Source organism: Bombus impatiens, unplaced genomic scaffold (assembly GCF_000188095.3).
Source record: "Bombus impatiens unplaced genomic scaffold, BIMP_2.2 scf_1879, whole genome shotgun sequence".
In the NCBI taxonomy this organism is placed as follows: domain Eukaryota; kingdom Metazoa; phylum Arthropoda; class Insecta; order Hymenoptera; family Apidae; genus Bombus; species Bombus impatiens.
Genome location: NT_178298.1, coordinates 106271 through 129002, shown reverse-complemented (window position 1 = coordinate 129002; position 22732 = coordinate 106271). Strand labels below are relative to the sequence as shown.

General features: G+C 38.5%; 2 protein-coding genes across 9 annotated transcripts; both read left to right on the top strand.

Annotated features, from left to right (window-relative positions):
• Positions 1 to 4583: 4583 nt before the first annotated feature.
• LOC100741480 (lysyl oxidase homolog 2) lies at positions 4584 to 12616 on the top strand. 3 transcript variants are annotated; one of them, XM_003494234.4, is made up of 8 exons: positions 4584 to 5236; positions 6896 to 7042; positions 8177 to 8464; positions 8833 to 9039; positions 9295 to 9592; positions 10856 to 10984; positions 11142 to 11265; positions 12103 to 12616. In XM_003494234.4, the coding sequence occupies exons 1-8, from the start codon at positions 5026 to 5028 to the stop codon at positions 12238 to 12240; spliced, it is 1542 nt and encodes a 513-aa protein (XP_003494282.1). In that variant the 5' UTR covers positions 4584 to 5025; the 3' UTR covers positions 12241 to 12616. The 3 variants fall into 3 exon arrangements, with proteins under 3 accessions (XP_003494282.1, XP_024227558.1, XP_033180125.1); XM_024371790.2 differs by lacking the exon at positions 6896 to 7042; XM_033324234.1 differs by lacking the exon at positions 10856 to 10984.
• A 1337-nt stretch (positions 12617 to 13953) lies between these two features.
• Positions 13954 to 21968, top strand: LOC100741361 (protein bride of sevenless). Of its 6 annotated transcripts, XM_033324232.1 has the most exons (10): positions 13955 to 14470; positions 14643 to 14752; positions 14818 to 16404; positions 16510 to 16638; positions 16775 to 17263; positions 17544 to 18053; positions 18512 to 19000; positions 19452 to 19792; positions 20304 to 20540; positions 21180 to 21437. In XM_033324232.1, exons 3-10 carry the CDS (start codon positions 16245 to 16247, stop codon positions 21435 to 21437), a joined length of 2613 nt encoding a protein of 870 aa, XP_033180123.1. In that variant the 5' UTR covers positions 13955 to 14470; positions 14643 to 14752; positions 14818 to 16244. The 6 variants fall into 6 exon arrangements, with proteins under 6 accessions (XP_012248327.1, XP_033180123.1, XP_012248325.1 ...); XM_012392902.3 differs by having other exon boundaries at positions 13955 to 14752; XM_012392904.3 differs by having other exon boundaries at positions 13954 to 16404; positions 20304 to 20492; positions 21180 to 21968.
• The last annotated feature ends 764 nt before the right edge of the window (positions 21969 to 22732 follow it).

The following is a 22732-nucleotide window of genomic DNA, read 5'->3' as shown; positions in this document are numbered from 1 at the left end:
GCTGCCACTCGCACCAGACCGTCACGCACCGTCCCGTCCGCTGGATAGAAACCGACTGACTGACATGCTTCTTCTCGAGCCGCGATGCACCGCCACGGATGAGGAGGTTAGGTGGAGGGGACATGTTGGGATCCGAGGACGACGCGACGCCTCCACCCGATCAACGTACGACAGAGACACAGATAGACGCGCGGACGACTCCGATTGGGCGTGGTAGAGTCCCTAGACTCGTCTTCGGATACCGACCGAGGGTGCGATCTTCTTTAATCGACCGTTTGCGCGCCATTTATGAACGCGCTATTTGAGTTTTGGATGTATCGGATAATTAAAGAAAAAATATTAATACTACTTGACAAATGTTGCTTTTAAATAAACATCGAAAACATTTCTTAAACAGAGGAATGTGAAAGTGGACGGTAGGAAGTGCTATTTTCCGATGAGAAATGGATAAAAATTATTCGATATTCGTCAAGAATTGATTTAAAGCGATTATAAAGCAACACAACAAATAGCAAAAAGTTGTCGGAAGATACGACGTACACATATGAATCTAAAAAATGGTAATTCTATAAAGATACAATACCTCCAAATTTTTCCAACGTTTAATTTCACCGATTTCAACTTTTCCAATATGTCAACGTTAATGAAATTTTAAAACATTTTATATAAAACACACGATATACGCAAAAAGATATTCTATCGTAAGAATTCAAATACTTTCATGAGATACTACATGAACATCGAAATTATCAATAGAGTTCATAAAGGAATATTATCACATAGAAGGTACTATCCAGTAACAAAGACTGTATAAGGAAGCTATCGACACGTGCAAATCAACAAAGATAATAGAGAAGATGTAACATTGCGCCTATATCATCAAACTCTATGAGAATGTATAAATAATCAACGAATAACTTTCGTAACTGACACGGTAAAAATTTAAATAGAAGTATATAATGAGAAAAGAAGGTTATTTTAATAATTCCTGTAGCAATATATTTGTTACATTGAATATTATTCTATAGTGGATAAAAATAGAAAATTGGAATGGCAGAATGGAGGACGGTAAAGCAATCTTGCGTGGAAAGTATCGAGTCATTATAATTTCCTAGCACTATTCTAGTCTCCTCAGAAGCGATTTCTCGAGAGAACAACACGATCAAGACACGATTCGAAAAAGAAATGACAAGGATGATCAAGGGGTAATGCGCCAGCGTAATGCATTGGGTTTCCGTTGAAATCTCCAACGTGCGATGACAAGGCGCGTACTGGGTTCAGAAGATGTCTGGTACAGTCGAATCTTGGTAACTCGAATGTTAAAGGGATTTACTTACAAATTTTTTCAAGCGAAAGAAGTTTAATAAACGAATGATTTAAAAAGTCTTTTAATAAAGATTTACAACATTATGATAAATGATTGCTTGGTCCTTAATGGGTTAAGATACGATTTTTTTGGCAGCGGTAATCAAAGTTACCTGTAAAATTTTTTCGAGAAAAATCGTTGAGAAAGAATTAATTTTTATTTAGGTCGAAGACGGTAATCGCGAAAGCTTAAGAAAAAATCTTCTAAACAATTAAATGAGTAAAAAATTTTTATATGTTCTGTCTACGAATAATCGTCATAAACGTTCCGAATTTCTTTGGTATTATTTTTTCGGATATTACGACTTATAGAGACTTTTACAGGGAAACGAAGAGCATGGACGAAATTGCAGAGTCTTACGAATAGTTCTCGAGTTATAGAGGTTCGACTGTATTTTTCACGCCTTTACGGGCCGACTCTAATTTCGATTCTTTCAGACCCTCGAAAATTACTCCTTTGCCAGGCCAACAGAGAAAAAAGAAAAAATACCGAAACGAACAACCTGACTGGGACGACGCTTCCAACAATGTATCTAGAGTATCAATCACGTGTGTCATTAATGGTTGCGGTTGCGGTTACAAGCCATCGTGGACTATAATTCAGTTGGGTCGCTGTATCCGCGACACAGCGCATTACGCTGTGCAACGCGATTTACGATGTCCATTGTCGCGATGTCTATACAATCAAAAAGCCGGATCCATTTTTGTACCAACGGAATACGTAGGTTACGTACGTAACGTTTTCGTTATTCTGTAATTTTAGACTATATCACAGTAGTAAGAAAATGTTTGGTTGAATATTGATAAAATAGCGTCCCTAGGATTCTCTTACGTAATTGAAGCATGAATCTACGTGACATCATTAATTTTGTAGAGTTATAGATTGCAAGTTATCGAGCTGTTATTGATTGTTAGCGTTATTAATCATTATCGATTTTTATTTAAAGATTTTTGTATGTGTCGTTTCATTTCTGTTGAGAATAAATCGTATCGTATTTACATCTGTAAGGACCGAAATCGAACTAGACGAGGTTGATCTGATTTCTTTAAGCTTATTTTGTAATTATAGAAAAGAAACGACGATATTAATCCATCGATAGAAAATCTCAAGATGAAATAATTTTGGAATGAAAATGTAATTAACGGGTAGTTTCAGCGTATTACCATAGTTAGCTGTAATTAAAGGTTAATTACAAGTTAATTCCTAAGTAGGGAATTTCTTCGTGAGACGCGTAGCTCGAAGCGAAAAGTTTCGGAGTGTGTCGAATTTTCGTCAGTCTCCACACCCCAAAACGGATGGTAGTTCATATCGGAAGTATGTCAAGAATTTAGCCATGGGCTGTTTTCACTAATAGCTCGCGATAATTGCTCAGCCGCGTTTGCCACGGTTACGCCACGAAATGAACCGTGTCAAAAGCGGCCTGTTATTCGAATTATGCCATTTTTTGCTTGAGTCCTCGCATCAGCAGCAGTCAGGTCACGATCAAGTGGAGAACAGCGAGAAACAGCCGCGATAGAGATGTTCGGAGATGTTTCTGTGTTAACGTTTCTCGTTTCTTCGTCGTGCATGACAATTTCTGAATTTGTTTTTACCATTTATTAAGATTCGTATTGTTCGAGGCGTTTGAGGCTGCCTGCGTTCGTCCATCTCCCAGCCCGATTAAATTCAAAATATTCAAGATAATTTTTACATAAAAATCATACAAATAAAATGTCTAATATATTACTTGTTCGGTTCTTTGTGCTCTATTATACCATCTATCTACAATATTTATTACAACATTGATAAAAAAAGTATTCAAATTTTCTGACGTTAGGAAATACTGCTCTAGACTTTCTATCTTTCACAGTATCGTATAAGCAATGGAATCGAAACTCCGATATCTGCCATTAAGCAGCATCTTACGAAGCAACGATCGTTAAATCGCCTCGTGTACAATTTCTACCGAGATTTTTCGGTCGTGGGATATAAACGATCAGATTTAGATTATTGTGCAACTGGTAACGATACAAGACCGGTGTATCGAGTAACGAGAGCCACGTTTCGCTAGCCGCAGAGGCTTTCTAAGCTAAAGATCTTTTTCTCTTCGGATCGAATTGCCACTGGTTCGAGACTGAGACTGACGACAAACGAACTCTCTTCGCATTTATTCTTCGTAAAAGGCTCGTGCATATTTGTAACCATTTTTCAAACTGATAACAAATCCCCAGAGTTACGTTCTATCGATGGAATTTGAAAAATCCTGCGAAAATGATCGAAACGCCGCCATTATATCGTCATTACAAGAATTATGCTTATAAATTGATTTAGTATACTTGAGACGCTTTCTCGTTTAACTTGTAAGAATTATAAGTATGAATTTTCAATTATGTATTTTAGATAATTAATTTCATCCTAGCCCGAATTAATAGAAATTGTGGGAAAAGTTGGAAAGAAACTTTTTCCATTTTCTTAACTGTGACAGTAGCTGAGATGGGATTCGATACGATCGTTGGATAAAAGGAATTCTAATCGTAATTAAATTTTGTTTTATATATTCCGTAATTTTGTTTCGAAACTCAGAGATCTAGCAACAGGACAAAGTAACGTTTTTCAAGGATATACATATTTATAAGAGGGGGAGGGCGAATATCTGAATATTAAGAATAAGAACGATACTGGCTATCGATTGAATACTATTTGAAACACGTTGCTTCTAATTTTTTAAATTGCTCGCGTATCTATTTAAAAAAGAGAAAAACGACATTTGACTAGTGAGGAACGATTCCTATCTTGCCCATATACATATAAATATCTAAAACCAGCAAATACGTACGAAGATATATGTATATTTTTGTTTTTCATCTTTTATTATACCTATCGGATATATTAACAATCGGACGTACCGAGACTTTTATTAGCGACCACACAGATTTTGTTAAGAATTCCTCAGAAAAGCTTCGGAAGGTTAACCGAAACACGAAGAACGCCTCCGTGTCAGGGTCGCCATTGACCGGAGGAAATCTGGTAGTTTCATCGCTAACAGCTTGCATAGTTATCGGATGATCCAGCCGTCGGATCATGGATTCACGAAGCGTGGAACGAAAAGAAATAGGAGGGAGGCTAGAAAAAGCGATCTGCCATATGCAGCACTGCTTCACTGCGTAACACTCGAGAGATTGCGACGCTTGTCTTACAACTGGAGCAAATATATTACATCGCGCGATCATAGGCATGTATCAGTAGCCTGTGGTACGGTAAACGAAATACACGTGCTGTGATTTTACTGCGAACATAGTTATTCCCGCAGAAAGATTCAGTTGCAAAGATCTGTGTTCATTTTCTTGGTTGTGATAGAAAAGAATGCCATATTATATAAATAACTATATTTCCTTCTTAAATTCACTTTGGCACTTAAACAAGTAAACCTGAATGAAGCTTATTTAAATTAATCTAAACAATTCTAATGATCCTAAACGATCCTAGATAATTCTAAATTCACCTAGATTAACCTAAATCAGTTTCAATTCGTATAAAAAATATTTACATATTTTGAAGAAATGGGAAGAATGAATTATTGCTAGGACGATAAATTTGTGGTTTCGTTGTAATAGCACGAATAAAAGTCTAACGTGATTTGAGTATGGTTAAAGAGAGAAATTGATAGTAAAAGTTGAAGAATGAAATCGAAAATGAATTGGAAGGTATTAGTGGTTAGATTCTTGATGACGTTAGCGTTGGTGGACGTCTGTGTAGGGAACAACGGTACCTGGGATAAAGTTCGCGAGAAGAAGGCGCGGATAGTGAAGAAACTGAAGAAGGATATCCGGAAGTTGAAAAAGCAAGAGGGAGCGGTTAAGTTGGTGGGTGGAGAGAACGGCGGACACGAAGGTAACGAGTGTTTCGAATTCCAAAGTTTCGTCTGGCATTCCCCTGTTTGCGAGTAAATTAGAAATAAAGTGGTACTCTTTCGAGGGTAATAGAACACTTTCCAATTAAACGCTTTCCAAAAAAGACAGATGGAAATTAAGAGATATACATTTGAAAATGACGATATTTGAATGTATTAAAATGTAATAAAATATATCCACGTGTAGTACGTATGACAAAGATTTAGACTCGAATTTTTAGTAATTCGATGTAAATATAACAGCGATTGAAATAATTTGTAGAAATCTCAAAGAACTACGATCGTGAACTGGAAGATGAACTTTGTAGTTACATTCGATTCGGTTCCAAATACGAGTACACGTATATCGACGAAAAGATTAACCGTTTTCTACGAAAAATAGAGAGAGAACGTTCGACATGGGAGCAAAATCGACGTAACAGAGAAGAAGGAATATAGTAGGTTGGAGTGTAATATCCAATGGAGGGTAATAAAAATTGACACGCCAATGTCTGGGACGGATTCTATCCTGTTTTATGGTCCAATTTGACGATGGCTATCCTATCTTGTAGCTCGCGATTCTGTGCCTATGCGACGTTTACCACGCTGACACATAGTCGTTGACATAAATCATCCTCGAGTTGACCCCTTTTTAATCGCCATTGCGTAACTTACACGAGAAAAGGCTGATAAAACCGCGACGTTTCACGTAAGATCCGTTTTTGCACCAAACGTTCTTGTCAATCTGTCTCCTTCTGATTAGCAAGCTGTTATTTTAATCCAGAAATGTCGATGATGAATACGACGGAGTGTCGAGGAATCGAGGCAAATTTTTTATTTCGTAGCGAATCTTGGATTCTCTGTTTGAGAAGGAATAAGCAAAAAACTAAAATTATCGGAGTTTCAAATTTCGACAGAGACTGTTTCTATCGTAAATCGATTGGCAAATATTATAAAAATCGAGGCTTCCTACTCCTGAAATTCCTAATTCGTAAGAATCTTGCAAATTATCTTCAAGAAGTTCCTACGCTTCACTATTCTTGCACGATTTAACTAACATTATCGATGACATTTTTTCCAAATTACAAGTTACGAGTTATCGATATCAACGAACACCCTTTTACACAAACAGTAACAAGTTTATCGATAAAACAAACGAAAGTTTGAGTTACTTGAACGTCTTATTTAACAATAAATTAGAAAACTATCGTATAAAGAGAGAACCCTGTAACCTAGGCTTTGTAATTTATTAATTTACCAATATCGCTAATTGGTAAATTAGCGTACAAGGGATCGCGTACGTTACGAGGGAAACTTACATTTTCGCTAATGAAATGTCGCGAACAAACTGTAGAAATTGTAAAATTACAGTAGCAAAGTAGAAAACCTGCAACGTATGGATGATTGCGTGAAAGCCGTAAGTATCTAAAAACAAATTGTCACGCGCAAAAGAATCTTCCCTTTGCGCACGCTTATACCGTGCGGAATGATTTCAAAGCAAAAAACAGAACGAAGCTAACGAGCAATTGACATTCGAGAAGAGACGAACCGTTTAATCGAGCAATTATCGCGGCAACCCCATAAACTCTGTCATTAACCAGACACGCGGTGGAACCGGAAAACCAGCAAGTACAAGCTCTGTAATTCGATTGATTACGCAGGAAACGTGGAAATACTTCACGATGGGAAATGGGGCAGCGTATGCGACGACGAATGGGATTACTTGGAGGCCAATGTGGTTTGCAGGCAATTAGGCTTCGACGGTGCAATTAAACCGACGTCGAACGGTCACTTTGGTCAGGCCAGAAGTGAGATAATATTGTCTCTTCGTTTCAAGTCAATACTTCTTTCCCTCCTCTCTCAGAATCCACGCGAACGCGAAATTTTGAATCGTAACGTATGCAACGTCCGTCTCTTTGTATATTCGGGAAACAAAATTGAAAATTCTGTTTTTACTTGCGTCTTTCGTAATATGGAATTTTAATTTCTTGCAGTGCGAGTTTTTGGTGAAAAGCGAATTTCGTATGTTACTATTTCGTAAATAGGATCTTTGTTGAAGATCCGAGTTGATCAAGTAGGATTATTTTGGATCATAAAGCATCGAAAGGACGTCGCTGTCGATCCTCGTCGGGCTATCCTCGTTCGCGTTTGCGATGGAAAGAGATTAATCTTTTGCGGTCCCATGTACGTACACAATTAACCAACTCTCTTTTCCTCTTTTCGTCGTATTTACGTACTTTTTTTGTACTCTTTACGTTCGATTAATTAACAAGACACCAGGTTGATTCGCTCGTGGGTCGTGTTCTCGCATAGTTTACGTACGAAACGTTGCACCGAAACGCAAAACACTCGAAATAACGTGTTAGTCGATAAGCCAATTAAGTGTTAACGCAGTGCACTCGTATATATCCATCCAGATAAGGCGTATCTCTCACCTGTTCCTCTTAGTCGAGGTCAAATCGACCCCATCTTGCCGATTACGCGAAAACCGTTCCACCCTGGTGATCAGGGCACTACAACGGCGAACGCTTCTTCCACTCTTTCCCCGCATTTTCTCGATTCAGTGAATATCTTAAAAACTATAAAAAAGCTAAATTATCTGCTAAAAAAAGTCACATAATAATAAAGTTACTATCAAGCTGATTCAATATGATCTTTCTTTCTAAATAAAAGAAAACAATCTACCATCTGCCATGTATCCCCCGATCGATTCTACCAGAAACTCCTTGCACCACGCTATTCCCCCATAGATTTCTCTCAGATGAAAGTAACGTTTCGTTTCGGGCATTCATCGCTAGTAGACCAGAGCAAAAAGAACCAGCTTGCATCCCGAGGAACTCGTAGTTTTTCCAATAGCTCGTGCTTGGGACCGCAAAAGGTTGCAGAGGATTACCGATAGAAGGCTTAAAAAACTGTATAGGACGAAAAACAAAACATTCCAGGAAGATATTGGATGGACAACGTGTATTGCGACGGGAGCGAGAACGAACTGTCGAAATGCCGCTTCGACGGATGGGGTGCTTCCGACTGCGAGGGCGGCGAAGCAGCCGGTGTAATTTGCGCCCGCGAGCAGCAGGACGAGGAGGATGAAGGGACGGCGAAGGGAAAGCTGAAAAGGAAGTCAGGGAAACGGAGAATCAAGGATATCCATCAGCAGGGAGTGGCGATAAGGTTGGCCGGCGGCCGTGTCCATAACGAAGGCAGAGTGGAGATCAAACTAGGAAATTCAGGTATCGTTAAATCCGCCGCGCAGCGTGGCCTTTACGTTAAAAGCCGTTACTGGTTTTACTCGAGTATTTTTATCTCCTTTTTTGTTTAATTTTAACGTTGGAAGATCGATAAAAGTCGACTTATTTTTCTCCCGTAATCTCTGATTGAAATGAAAAATTGGAGAAAAAACTGAAACGAAAAGACGAAAATTCGAGAAAATTCCATTTTTATCTTCGTTACTTTATCGTTCGATCGAAAAAGGAAGAGATAATAACGACGTATAACATGCTGATAACAAAGAAAAGATAAAAACACAGACGAGTCAAGATTGTCAGAAAAGGAAGAAGATACAAGGTAAAGGGAGACTACCGAAGCAATTTCATTTCAGATTGGGGTGTAGTCTGTGGTGATAGTTGGTCCCTATTCGAAGCGGCGGTGGTTTGTCGGCAATTGGGCCTAGGTTACGCCTCCGACGCCATCCAGACCAACTTTTTCGGCGGCGAGAAGATACCTATGACCATCAGTGGCGTACAGTGTCACGGAGACGAGAACAATCTGATCGACTGTCTGCATGACGAGCTTCTCGATTGTCCAGGTAATAAAAACGCTGCTGAAACAAACCTGGATTTCCTTGTTCCCTTTGTTTCGTTGAAAAGGGAATAATAATAATATTTATAACGATAAATATTCTAAACGTTGAGATTTTCGCTTTTCTTAAGTCGCCTGTTTCGTGGAGATGCTCGTGCTTTTTAAAAAACTTCCCTTTAATCGTTTCAAACGTTCTATATTATGAAAAATATTTGATTCCGGGGATGTCAATTACTCCGTAACTGCGTCGTACGCGTTACAGGTTCGATACAGAACGTGGCCAGCGTAGTATGTCTTCGAGAGATGCCAGATCTGGTATTCGATCACATAGAACTCATGCGAACGGCGCATCTCGAGGATAGACAACTATACTGGTTACAATGTGCTATGGAGGAGAATTGTGTTGCTTCTCAGGCTTATAAGATACAAAAGGAATCGGAGAATTGGCACCTAGAGACGAGGAGACTTTTAAGATTCACTGCGAGGATTTTAAACGCTGGAATCGCGGATTTTCGACCATCAGTACCGAAACATCTTTGGGAATGGCATATGTGTCATATGTGAGTAATTAGATCGACAAAATTCTAGAAAGATAAAGCAACGAAAGTTGGTTAAGGTAAAATCTATCGATTGTAATAATTGATTACAATTGGTAAAAATTAAGATCGATTATTATAATCGATAAATTGTATTTCAAGTGAATTCATCATAGTCGGTCTTCGGATTATCAATCGGAACGATGGGTTCCTATTGGCCACTCGAAGGCATCGCTTTGACCGTAAAAAGAGTTAACAGAACCCGAAACACTCAGTTTTAGGCTAGCCCCGAACAGATGAACTGCAACGTTCATGAGACGTCGGAATAATAAACCGAAAACTATTACGAATTCAGAAAACTATCGGTGATACGTTAAATCGTACTTATGAATCGAATGAAGAATGAAAGTGTCAATTTTTAGTGGCTATAAAATTTCACTAATGATATTAATACAATGAAATTGAAAACGCCACAAACACTTTTAGTCTGAAAAGAATTTTGAAGCTCTAGCTTAGAAACAAAGCGAACAAATTGAACAACGATACATGATCCGACATACGAGATACATGATATCTTCAGAAAGTTCGAAAGCTCCAAACCATTTATTTTCGACAAATCCCATTGCTCGACCTATTTTAGTCGATTGAAAACCATTTCGACTATACGAATAATATATTAGAAGTTCGATAAGAACTTACGGTTCGATCTGGATTCATCGAGAAATATCCAAACCGTGTTTCACCAACAAAACCTCTTTTCGTCGATTGCAATCGATCTCGATTACTCGAATGATATTGTATATATATTACGAGCTCGTAATACATTAGAAATCGTTTATGCCAGAGAAATTTCGTCTGATCGAAATTGGTTTCAAGCACTCGAACGACGTATTAAAAGCTAGATTATACCATCGATCCATTCTGGATTAATAAATTTCTTTCGATCGACCGATATTGATACCAGACATTTGTATAACTTTTACCGAAGAACCTTCCATCGAACCTCTTTCGATGGACTGAAATTCCATCGAGGAATACGATAAAATCTCATAAGCCATCGACGTGCACACGAAAAGCTGGAAAATGCATCTCTCTAACGCTAACAACCTGTACCACAGAAACCTGTTTCACTCTCCTAAAATCGATTCGTAATCGCTGGACGTGGCCCGAAGCTCGTTTTCACCGAACAGCCACTCGTCTTATCTGCGATCAGTGATTTCGATACGGCCGATCAAAGTGGCTCGTTGCTCGATCATTAATTCCGCGTTATTCGGTTGTTAACGACAGGCATTACCACTCGATGGAGGTGTTCGCGACGTTCGACGTGTTGGACTTGAACGGGACACGGTTGGCAGAGGGTCACAAAGCATCCTTTTGCTTGGAGGACAATCAATGCTTGCCTGGAGTGGAGCCGAGGTAAACGCAATTAGCAGACTCGTTAGCGAAAACGATCGGTTCCTAGCAGGGCCACGCAGTTGCTCGACGAACGAAAAATTATTTTTCGTGTTGATGGCGACGATGGACGACGTCTAATTGGCGAGCCAATTACCCAGCGACGCCTGCATGATTTCAGATACAAATGCGCCAATTACGGTGACCAAGGTATTTCCGTGAATTGTAGCGATATTTACAAGCACAACATCGATTGCCAGTGGGTGGATATAACGGAACTTCCAACCGGAGAGTATATTTTCAAGGTAATTCTAATTTGGAGCGTGATTTGCTTAATTTAATCCGCTTGGTTAATTTAATCCGCGTAGAATTTTCATCTCTGTGTTGTTGTTTGTCGCGATACAAGTACCGACTATTGGATATTAAAAATTGACAAGCACGATCTATTTTACGAAAATAGGTAGTCGTATGAAAATACCACTGCTACTATCTCTATGTACACTTCCATTTAAATCTATCTCTGCGTATATTTCCAAAACTATTCATAACGTCGGAAAATGTTTCCAGCCAAAGTTAAATGGTCTCGAGGGGGGGGGGGGCATAATTTAACGTTAATGGTTATTTCTCTAGGTAGAACCGTAGAAGAAATACGAAGGTTTACTTCAACTTTATCGTTTTTAACGAGACTATTGAACGAACATTTTACAAAATAAATGTTCAAATATTTCCTATAATCTAACGGGGTCTCGACGTAAATAGCTTTCAGCTTGATGATCTTTTACAGGGAATGCCAAGACGATTCAAATCGATCAATGTATTAAAACATACATGATTCTATCGAAAAGAAATAACGTCCCACATGCCAAAAAAATACAACGAAGAATCCATGACTTACAATCCTCGAAATAATATTACGAAAATAGGGATCGAAATATCGATTACGTAACGTAAACGTCCACGAGTGACTGCCGAAGTAACCAGCCTAACATCAAACGTATAACGTCCTGTCTGTCCTCTTCTTGCGCGAATCAAATAGCCTGTAGAGAGAATCTGGTCCATAAAGGCCGGAGGAGAAGCCGGACAATCGCGATACCGTAGGAGAGAGAACCGATAGGTAATCGAACCGATATTTACGTTTTCAGGTGGCGGTAAATCCGGAGTTCAAAGTGGGCGAGATGTCGTTCGACAATAACGCGGCAATTTGTCGTTTACTCTACACGGAATCGTTTGCCACTGTGCATAGTTGCGTCATGGGTCGACCTTCATCCACGAACCTTTAGAATCACGATTCCACCATCTGAGCAAGGGACTTACAAGACTTGCGAGAATCACGATTCCACGATACGTGCAGAGAAGGTTACGATAATCGCTAGATCGCTCGTGTTTATGTGTTCGTAGGAAATTCAAAGGTGTAAAACCGCAGGAAATTATACAAAATATCTCAACTATAGCGCTTGTTAATTAATGGCTGAAACTTTGAATCTTCGCTTGGATTTCATTTCTGTAGATCGTATTCGTCAAATTCCGAATTTACATAAATATTCGAATTCAATAGAAGAGAACGAACATGGTGGAAATTGAAGCTACCACGGCAGTTGTGTTAATTACGATGCTATTCAATAATAAAGAGAGTCTTTTGCTGGTAATAGTCTTTAATCGAATCTTTTCGTTTATCTTTATTACGAATGGTTTCGCAGGTAAACGGGATTTGGGAAATGGACCAAGCAAAGTCTTATATTGTAGCTCCACGACGACGACTGTTTCATCTTCTTTCGGCAGAGGGGATTTCTATAGAGAGAAAAGTACTTGGGACTTCGAAATAGGCTTACGCGAAAATATGACACACTCGAGGGGTAAACTAGTTAATATGGGAATAGAAATTCTTAATCGTGAATTATTTGTACAAATTATGGAAATTATTTGATACAAAAGTCATTTTTGGAACAATTGTTTCTCACGAGAATGTCGAAGCCTGGTAGATCAACGTCGAGATTATTGTCTTATTATTTAAACGTGACATATATTTAAATATGTACACTCTATACTGATCTGATGGTAGTAAACAATTTTTCTATTCTCGAAGAAATAATTCGTCAAAAATATATAATGAGTATATTAAATATCATTTTACATTTTATTAAAATTGGAAATATTGAAAATGCCGTTCGACAGAATAAAGCCTGTATTATTGCCTGGAGGATTTGATTTAAAGAAAGAAACGGAGAACAAGTTAGTTACAGAGTGCTTTAAAAGAAACGGGAAGTCGGAGATTTTTAAAGTAGGTCATAGTTCTTTTTTCAGGTAAAGAACCTTGTACCCTGTCACCTTCGATTACGATTGCTCGTAATCGGATAATTAGCAACGGATTAGACCACGTCGTTTCACCTACTTTTTCTCGCACGGAATAGGGACCTTGGTTGTCGATTAAGATACTTGTTTGTTCACGAATTTTAAATAGACGCGCTGTTCCATTTCTTCGTGCCAAATAGAATTCCTTCTAAAGTTCTGAGAGAAATCTAGATCAATTCCGATATTATGGTTATACGGTTAATAGGTATTACGGATATTTACGATATATCTGTACTGCTAAAAAGGAGATATGAAAAAATAGGACGTAAAAAGAATATTAAGAATAACAAATTTTGCGTTTCTTTTCTCCAGGACCTCGTCTCTCGTAATTCTAAGATCGAATCCACGTTTAACGCAAAGAATTCTATTCCCTGTCCAAAACATGAGAATAAAAATTCGTATTCTTCGGAATACTGAAATTCCATTCTTCAAAAACATTGTATTCTTTGCAAAACCCATTTTCATCTCAATCGAATCCTTGAGGCAAAAAAATTGTTGTTCGTCGCGCCAAAGCTAAAGCAAAAATTCGTACCCTAAAGAGCAGCTTAATACAATATTATTCGTCGAAACCAGATTACAATCGGATACACCAAGCGGTCACGCGATAAGAACAACCTGTACCTCGAGAACAAGAAAGTATGACTCAAGAACGCGTAATCGTCAACGAGGACGTCGACACGGATTTCCGGAACTGGGTTACCTTTTCGTCCGGCTAAAGAATCATTCGCTGTCGTTTTCGATCATCTACGAAAAGAGACACCTCGCCTTGTCTCTATTTCTCTCTCTCTCTCTCTCTCTCTCCATCTATCTATCTATCTATCTATCTCTCTCTCGTCGAGAAACAAGAGACCCCGGACTGTCAATTAAACCATACGTGCGCCGCTTAAATGGCTGCAGACCTGAACGCGACTGAACGTGTAATACGTTTAGAAGGGGGAGGGCCCGAAGTATGGCTTCCGTGGTGGTCACTGTCGTGTGCAGTGCGCGTCAGCTGCTCCCCAAAGCGCACCGGTCACGAAACTCCCATAGCCACCGAAAATAAGCGGCTCAGTCAGCCTTTTCGACTTCGCTTAAAAACTTTCTACGGATATGCGTTTGCCTTTCGTAGCGAATACGTGAATTAGCAGTGGTGGAGATAGTTTGGTGAGAGATGAGTCGAGAGTAAGTTGCTTGGGGAGATTCGATAGGTTGATTTTTGACAAGTGAAAGAGGAGGGCCCCACCAAGCGCAAGAACGATCGATGGTAAGATTTTAAAGAATTGAAAATGAGCTTGATGTCAAGAAGATCGGAAAACTGAATGTGCTTTGGCTAAGTCTGTGCTTATCTTTTTAGATTTGTTTATTATGATCGTATACTGGAAAAAAGAACCACTGAGAGTACTGTGAGTAAATTCAACACAACAAACGGGTATTCCAACTAAAGTCCAGTGAATCTTTCTGGTTGTAAGTAGTAAGTAAAAAATCTTACGAGAAATTTGCAATCGTAACAAAGATTTTGTTAAATTTAGAGCGATGGCGTAACCTTACAAGTAACGATAAACCGACAGTAGATAGATCGCTATCGGACCTATCACGAGAAAAAGCATTATTTTCACTCGGAAATCTCCTTTTTAAAATCTCAAGTTTGAACTCCAAGGAACAAGGAAGAAACGAAAAGCGTTGTAATTACAAAGGACATAATTACAGAAGTAAACATACATTTTCAAGATCAAAGATAGGAGATCCATATAGAAGTTTTCATGGATCTGATAAATGTCATCCTTATGGCAGAAACCGATAAACCTTCCAATGTGTATATGAATTTCGAGAAAACCAAAAAGGAGCGAGGCAGACTATAATTAAATTAAATTCCAAAGATCAAAGGGAAAAAAAGAACATCCATAATTTATTCCGATAAGAACTTTAATCGACATTAAATTCTTCAAACTTTAGGGACCAACAAATCTCCAAGTTTCAACTTCAAGCTATAAGAATTGAAAAACCAGGAAGAAACACCCAAGAAATATTCTATCGACAATGTTTTATCACTACAGCAAAAAGCGATTCACCTCCTGGACTCGTTGAAATAGAAAAAGAAACGTCGAGTGGTTCGCGAAATAGGAAACAATATCAATCTATATCGGACGAGAAGGTGTACGAAGCCGAGTTATTCCGAAATGCTGATGACGATAATCGTAAAGAAACGTGTTCCACAGCGATTGTTATCCTCGGAGTGGCGCTTATCACGCGATTTGATGGATCCGATCATGGAAAGGCCTCATCGCGATAAGTAACACGTGCTGCGTGTCCCGTCGCCATTTTCATCGGGGATCCCCCTGTTGGATACTTTTCGAAGACTCCTCGGGGAATCCAAGCGAAATTATGAGTGAAACATCTCGATAATCGTAAAAAAAAGAAAAAAGAAAGAAAAAAGGCAAAAGAAAAGGAAAGACTACAAAGCGATCGAACGATTCTAGTCATCGATGGTATTTCTTGTTTGTAGAAGCGACTGAAAGGAACTCGACTTCTCATTCGACTCCGAAATCCGACTTCCTGTGAGCAAATTTTCGACCTTTTAAAAAAATTCTTTCGAAGAGAAAAGCGTAATTACGTGACTCAGTTTATCGTCGCTAGAATCGGAAGAAAAGAATTCGACTGACCCTTTGAGCGACGAGTAGACTACGATAACGGAATACTGTTTCCTTTACAAAATTTTCCGAATATTCCCTTTCACAGGGATATCGATTCTACTAACGACTTTACGAATGTTCTGAAAAGTTCGCTCGAAGAAGGAAGCGTAATTCGATAATTTAATTTATCATGGTAGAATCGAGCGAAGAGAACGGAATATCCCCTCTGAATGAACTATCGATTAAACAGGTTACGATGACGGAAACCTGTTCCCTTTGGAATCTTTATTTCACGATATTGTTTTAAAAAAAGGAAGAGCGATCGAATGGCTTCACCTAGTTTGGTATTTTTAAGAAGAAAGATGTTGTCCAACGTTCTGATAATTTTTTTGAGTATTGCACAAACGATTTTAGGGATGGAGGATCAAAATATATGTCCGAAGAATAAAAGTTTGTTCGAGATTCCTGGCGATGCCGTATTGTCTGGTAAGCGAAGTTTGTACCGCGCGCTTTGTATTTGTGTTACAGTTGTGTTGTGTCGTGTCGTGTTTGAGTTCGTTGATGAAAACTGGTCTCTCCTGGTTTGTTTAGTGTTCTTGAATATTAATCACGGACCATACTGTAACGCTACGAGTAGCACCGGTCTCCAGGAAGTCTTCACCGCTTCGTACGTAGTGCATCTTTTGAATAAATACGAGTCTATTCCTGGGCTTTCCTTAGGTAAGTAAAGTATCAGTAATTTATTAATAAGTAATTTCGAATTGTAGATTAAAATTTTATTCGCCTTGTTCTAGATCAGTTTCAAATAAAAATTTGTCGATTCGATTTTACAAAAGTCCTCTTTATCATATTCTAGGTCTAAAAATCTTCGACACCTGCAACGATGAAACGACAGTGTACAAACAAGCGCTGCAAACAACCGTGGATATAGAGTGCACGAACCATTACGAAATGGGAATACTATTACCATCGGAATACGCGACGACGTTAGAACCACTTCGTAATTACAGCGTGTTGCCTATCAGCACGTACAACGAGCAGAATTTGACAAGGCCTTTGATCAATCTAATGGTCCATTACCTTAGCACTAGATTCGAAACGATCGACGCGCTTCTCGCTAATCACGATTTCGCGTTAAATTTATTTCTTGATACAACGAAGGAGGCTGGAATTTGCGTGGAAAGTTATGGAGACACTTTGGAGTTGGACGAAAGTGAAAGAGAAGCTGTGATCGCTGTGATCGGGCAGAGAAACGATATTCGACAATGGATCGAAAGAGGAGAAAAGATGCAAGAATCCAGAAAAACGTGGATCGCGTTGCCGCTTGATGGATCGAACGTCGACGGTGAGAATGTTATTTATCTTCTATGAAAAGTATTCCAATTTATCATTTTCCGTTTTGTAATTTGTGGGACACTTTGTTCGAAGAATCCAAGAGAGACAGATCAAGAGATAGAATATATTATTACTATCACCTACTACTATCATTGCTGCTATTGTTACAAACCATCCTCGTTATCGTACTGTAATTTACGCTTATTATTCAACGAAAATCTGGCTCGCTTCTCCAAATTTCTAATAACACAGAATTTGAAATAATACAATTTACCAAATACGTTTTTCAGACCTAATCCCTTCAGGTTCGTACGTCTTACGAACTTCACCCTTTAACCTGGACTTACTGCAGGAAATCTCCTCGCCGGATTTATTTGTCGAAGCAGCGAGCAATCCTGTAATTCATTCGCCACATTTGCTTGGTATCGGTAAAGCTATTGCAGAGCTGGCTCAATTACTGCAAGATCTTCAGAAACGAAATTGTCCTCGAGGGATAGAGTCGTGCGCGATGCCACGTTTCAATCCGAATTCGAAACAGGAAATGCGAAACGTGGATGTGTACAACGCTCTCCGCATAGTGCCGAAATCGCACTCAATCAAGTATATCGTGGCAATGAAGAGCCAGCAAGAGATGGTCGATATGGCTGCTTATAGGATAGAGCCAGCGAATTCGAAATTCAGAATCGCACCAGAGTCGAGGGTGCCGAAGATGCCAAAGCTTTGTTTGAAGAAGTACGCGAAGAATTGCGCGAGTTGTGCAAATTTCAAGATGAAATTTGGTCCTCGTGGTGTGGCCAAAGGTTTGTTGATCAGGATTTTCAATACCGTTAACTCGTTCACTCTTACGCTGACTATCAAACACGAAATCTTTTTAAACGATTAAAAAGAGAAAGAATTTTATCGAACAAAAGACGTTCGACAATGTGATTGAGTTGGATATAACATTGCCAGATAAAGAGTGTGCGAATACGATATAATATTCTGCAACAATTAAATTTAATGTATATTTCGATGTATCGCGGCTACCAGAACGAAACATAAAAAATAGTTTAAAAACTATCGATTCTAAAGATTTCTAATCGAAGATTTACAGAAGCGCAATCATGGAAACGTGTCCTTGCAAAAATTTTGAATTAAATCACTCCGATTCACCAACGTTCCCGATTCTCGTCCAACACCCTTAACGTATAAAACTTCTAATAAAACTTCGCTAGCACTGGAACACAATGGTGCAGCTAACGTTACTGGTTTGTTACAGATACACTCGACAGGGGTTTATTAAAGACAGGCAACTGGATACCAATTTTCCTGACGGTGGTTGTGTGTGGTACGTTCGCCTGCGGCGTGATTGCCGTCTTCATTATCTACCGCTTCATCGTCGAGGACGTTCTCGATGGCAATCCAGCATTAACGATCGTTCTAATACTGGCTAACGTGTTCACGCTGCAAACGGTGCTTCTGTTCTGCATCAACGACGATTATTTAGGCGCTGAGCATCTTAACTCTAGGAAAATCCTAGTAACCAGCCTCGCATTTGGATTGGATTTCTCCGTTATGCTTACCAGAGCATTTTTCTTACTTTTTTCCAAGGGTGGCGTATTTACCGCTCATATTAATGGATATCTTCAAGGACTGATGGTGTTCTTTATGTTCTGCGTGCAACTCGCGATATCCATTATGTTCTTCGCTTTTAGCACCGATGATCCGGCCGTCGTTATGAGAAGCTTGTTCTTCGTCGCTCTTTTAGGTAAATTACCATCGTTTTACCTTTCTTCATTTTAGTTTTTATCTTTTAGCTCTTTTGTTAGTTAGCAACAGTTATCGTTTAATTTTAGAAAAGAAGATTCGTAGATATTGCTTTCTGAAAGGGAGTACGATTATATTTTATTTCCAGCGATGGAAAATTTGTATTGTACGTTCTGTTTCAAGTAAAAATGGAACCCGAAATGCAACTTTGTTTCAATTAATAGATATTACAACGAGTATCGTGAAATAAATAATATAGTGTGTAAATAATAAGAAAGAGACCCTTCGCTTCGCGTTCTCAATGAAACCTACACCAACACCACGTATTTATGTATGTGTATCTATACCTATCCTTCCAGAAAGGTGCAATTTCCACAAAGTGTTCCTAGAGAGTCTCCTGTAACGCTCCAGGAGTAATTATATAAAATCCAACTAATAAAAACCGATTCCAGGCTACGATATATTTTTGCTGATCATCCTGTTCATGGTGTGCTTCTTCATCTTCCAACTGCCTCGTAATTATCGCGAAGGAAAGTGTTTCTTCGGCACTTCTATCGGGCTTTTGATCGCCTGGGCCATTTGGCTCACCTGTTTCATCCTCGTCGAACCAGAATGTCGTGACACTGTCGTGTCATTTGGAATTATTTCGACGGCGTACCTGATCATTATCGGTGTTCTGATACCGAGGACCTATTACATGGTTACGCATTTGGCCAGAGGAAAGAAATTCGGACAGAGATTTGGATCGACCGATCTAGCACCCGATCCCAGGATCAATACGATCATCAAGCAGGTCAGGACAATGAAACATGATGTTATTATGTATGATGGATTGCTTGTCGGTATTATGTTCGACACTCGCGTAGTTTGAATATCACTTTTATTTTCTATTAGACTTTGCGTATTTTTTACATCCTTAAGGCATTAAAAAGCTAAAATTTGTATCAAATGTTTCGAAAAAATTATATTCTTTGTAAATTTTTAGTTTTAATTTTTTAAAAGTAACCCAAACCTTAATCAAAATCATTTAATACGCGTTTCTAAAAGTAAACGTTATTCTTTGTAAATCTGTTGTTTTATTTTCTCTGATAATTTCTATCGTTTCCTGCTATTAAAAAGTTAAAAAGTTGAAAATGTTAAATATCTCTAAAAATAGGCGTTTTTACCTTTTTACATACTGTATCGAATAAAGAATTCGTTGTTTGCAATCGTCGTTCCTTTTTCTTTTTCTTTGACTTTCCTCTTACAATAAAATCTTTCTATACAGCAAAAAATCCACATGAAAAAACATTTTATTCACGCAGAGTCGACCATTTTACGATTACGTGCACTCTGGCGGAGGAAGTATGACGAATTTGCAGGTGACATCCGCGTATCCAAACTATTATGGAAGTTCAAGTCCAAATCAGAAGTATCTAGGCCAGAGCAGAAGTCCCGATACTCAAAGAATTCCCGGATACAACAATTATGGCTACCATTCGGAGATGCGAGAAGTGAATAATTCTTACACAGTACCCCAAGTCTGCATCGAGGATGCGGACGTGAGATTTTTTCTATTTTCTGTAGATATTTTTCGTTGCATCTTTCGTCTAGACTAGCCAATCTCCCGACGCAAAAATTTTTCTTTTGCTTATAACGTGATATTATGTATCTTGTATGAGATACGCGTTTTGCTATGCAATATCGTATCGTAGACAGAGTTTGCAAAGGTTTACAACTAAGATGATTATATAAACACCTGAGTGGAACGCCATGTAGATTATCGAAAATGATAGAGTATAGAGTATAGAGATACAGATGTAGTATTTATAATAAACATGTACGAAAAAAGAAATAGAGTTTCCGAAGAATCGAAAACTAACAAATTACGTATCCTCGTACTAAGACCTAGAAATTGTCCGAAAGAAGCTTCTGAATTTCGTTCCTAGAAATAGATTCAATGAAATTAGATTTAGTTTCGCTTGTCAATGGCTCGTACGATATTTCTATTACTTATAGTAGAATAATTATTTGAAATAACGATGTAATACTTTTTCGATGTAGGATAATGCAGTAACTTATTTATACAGTTACAGCGGAATTATCAAATTAAAATATTTCTAGTAGTCTTCTTGTACGAGATGCTTTTCGATAAAATCGTAAACATAATTCGTTAAGAATTAAGGAAATTACATTTGCAGTCAAGGATGAGCCCCGTGGATCGGTGCAACGCGAATACGACATACGCGCGGCCAAAATGTCAGCGGAAGCGGAAGCCCAAGGACGACAAAGATTGCATCGAGACCGACGTGTACGTCGAGGGTAGCGTTTCCACCAGCCGTAAATCCCACGATGAGATCTATCCTGCGCGACCCAGCAGTCCTAGGTTAACTCAAACCGAAGCAACCATTTGTGAAGAAAATGAACACGATGAAATAACCAGAATCACACGATTTTAATACAATAATCGCATTATAAATAATTTAATCCTCAACCGACCTTTAATTTCGTTTAGTGTCGTTCGTTTTACGATAAAAAGCGATAAAGATAGTCCTTTCGACTATCTTAGAATTCCAATTAAGGGTTAAATATCGTACAGACGATCGTATTTCCAGTGAATTAAATTGTTTCCATTCGATTGGTCGATTTTTGTGGCTGCAGACTTCTTGAACGAGAAGATAAATTTTTTGATCAACGAGTGCATTTTATCGTCGTACGGAAATATAAAAATAATAAAATAAGTTTGGGTTGATCTACTACAATATATGTATAGAGATGCGCATCATCGTGTGTCTGTAGCTTAGAATTTATAATAAATTCTGTGGTTAATTACTTTATTATAATCTAGTCCCGAGTTATGTACCTTAATTATTACTTATTATTGCCACTATTTGTAGTAAATCAGCAAAGAATACTTTGTATAGTTTTTAATCGCTATATGTATTAACTTTACGTTGTACATCTGAATTGCTCGTCAATCGTCAAGAAACGAGAAGAAGAATAAGAAAGTTGTAACGACGACGCTCTGCGACTATAGCACGAATACATAACAGTGTTTCGTTTATGACAACAATGGATACCGTGATTCAATCCTACATCAATTATGCGTCCACTCCAACAATATTAATCATTAATTAATAATCATTATTCGTTTTAAAGAATATTTTACGCAGATCCCCGTTCATTGAAGATAATTTACGTTGTTTTTATGTTTTCTTCCCTTTCTTTTTCCTTTTCAAATAACAGTTTAATCGATATAATTTACTAAACATTGTTGGCAAGCGTTCGATTGACTTTCAAAGTGAAGCGAAAGCCGCTCCGTCTGCCAATATCGTTATAATTAAAGTAGAAAACGAGATGAGAACGAACGGAGCCTCTTTCGCAAGTAGAAAGGGGTTGCGCGTGCAAGTGAAGCAATTTCGCGTGTTCCCTGCCGAAATTGCGTTATGATCGAACGTAATTCTGCAATCGGGGCACAGGTGTACGTGCCGAAGGAATATCGATGACAGTGCCGTAACCGGAAACCGGTGGCACGTCGCGGACGTCCGCTATAACTCACGGCAAGTGTACAGACTACTCGAAACGAGTGGAAAATTAACTAACGTATAAAACAGTTCCTCTGGTTATTTAATTTTCCTTTAAATTGGAAAAAATTCTCAAAGTTAATCAAATACGAATCCACTGTCTTTAGAAATGACTCGTCCACCCTCTGATCAATCTTTAAATCCAAAGTCTGGCAAACTCTTAAATCAAA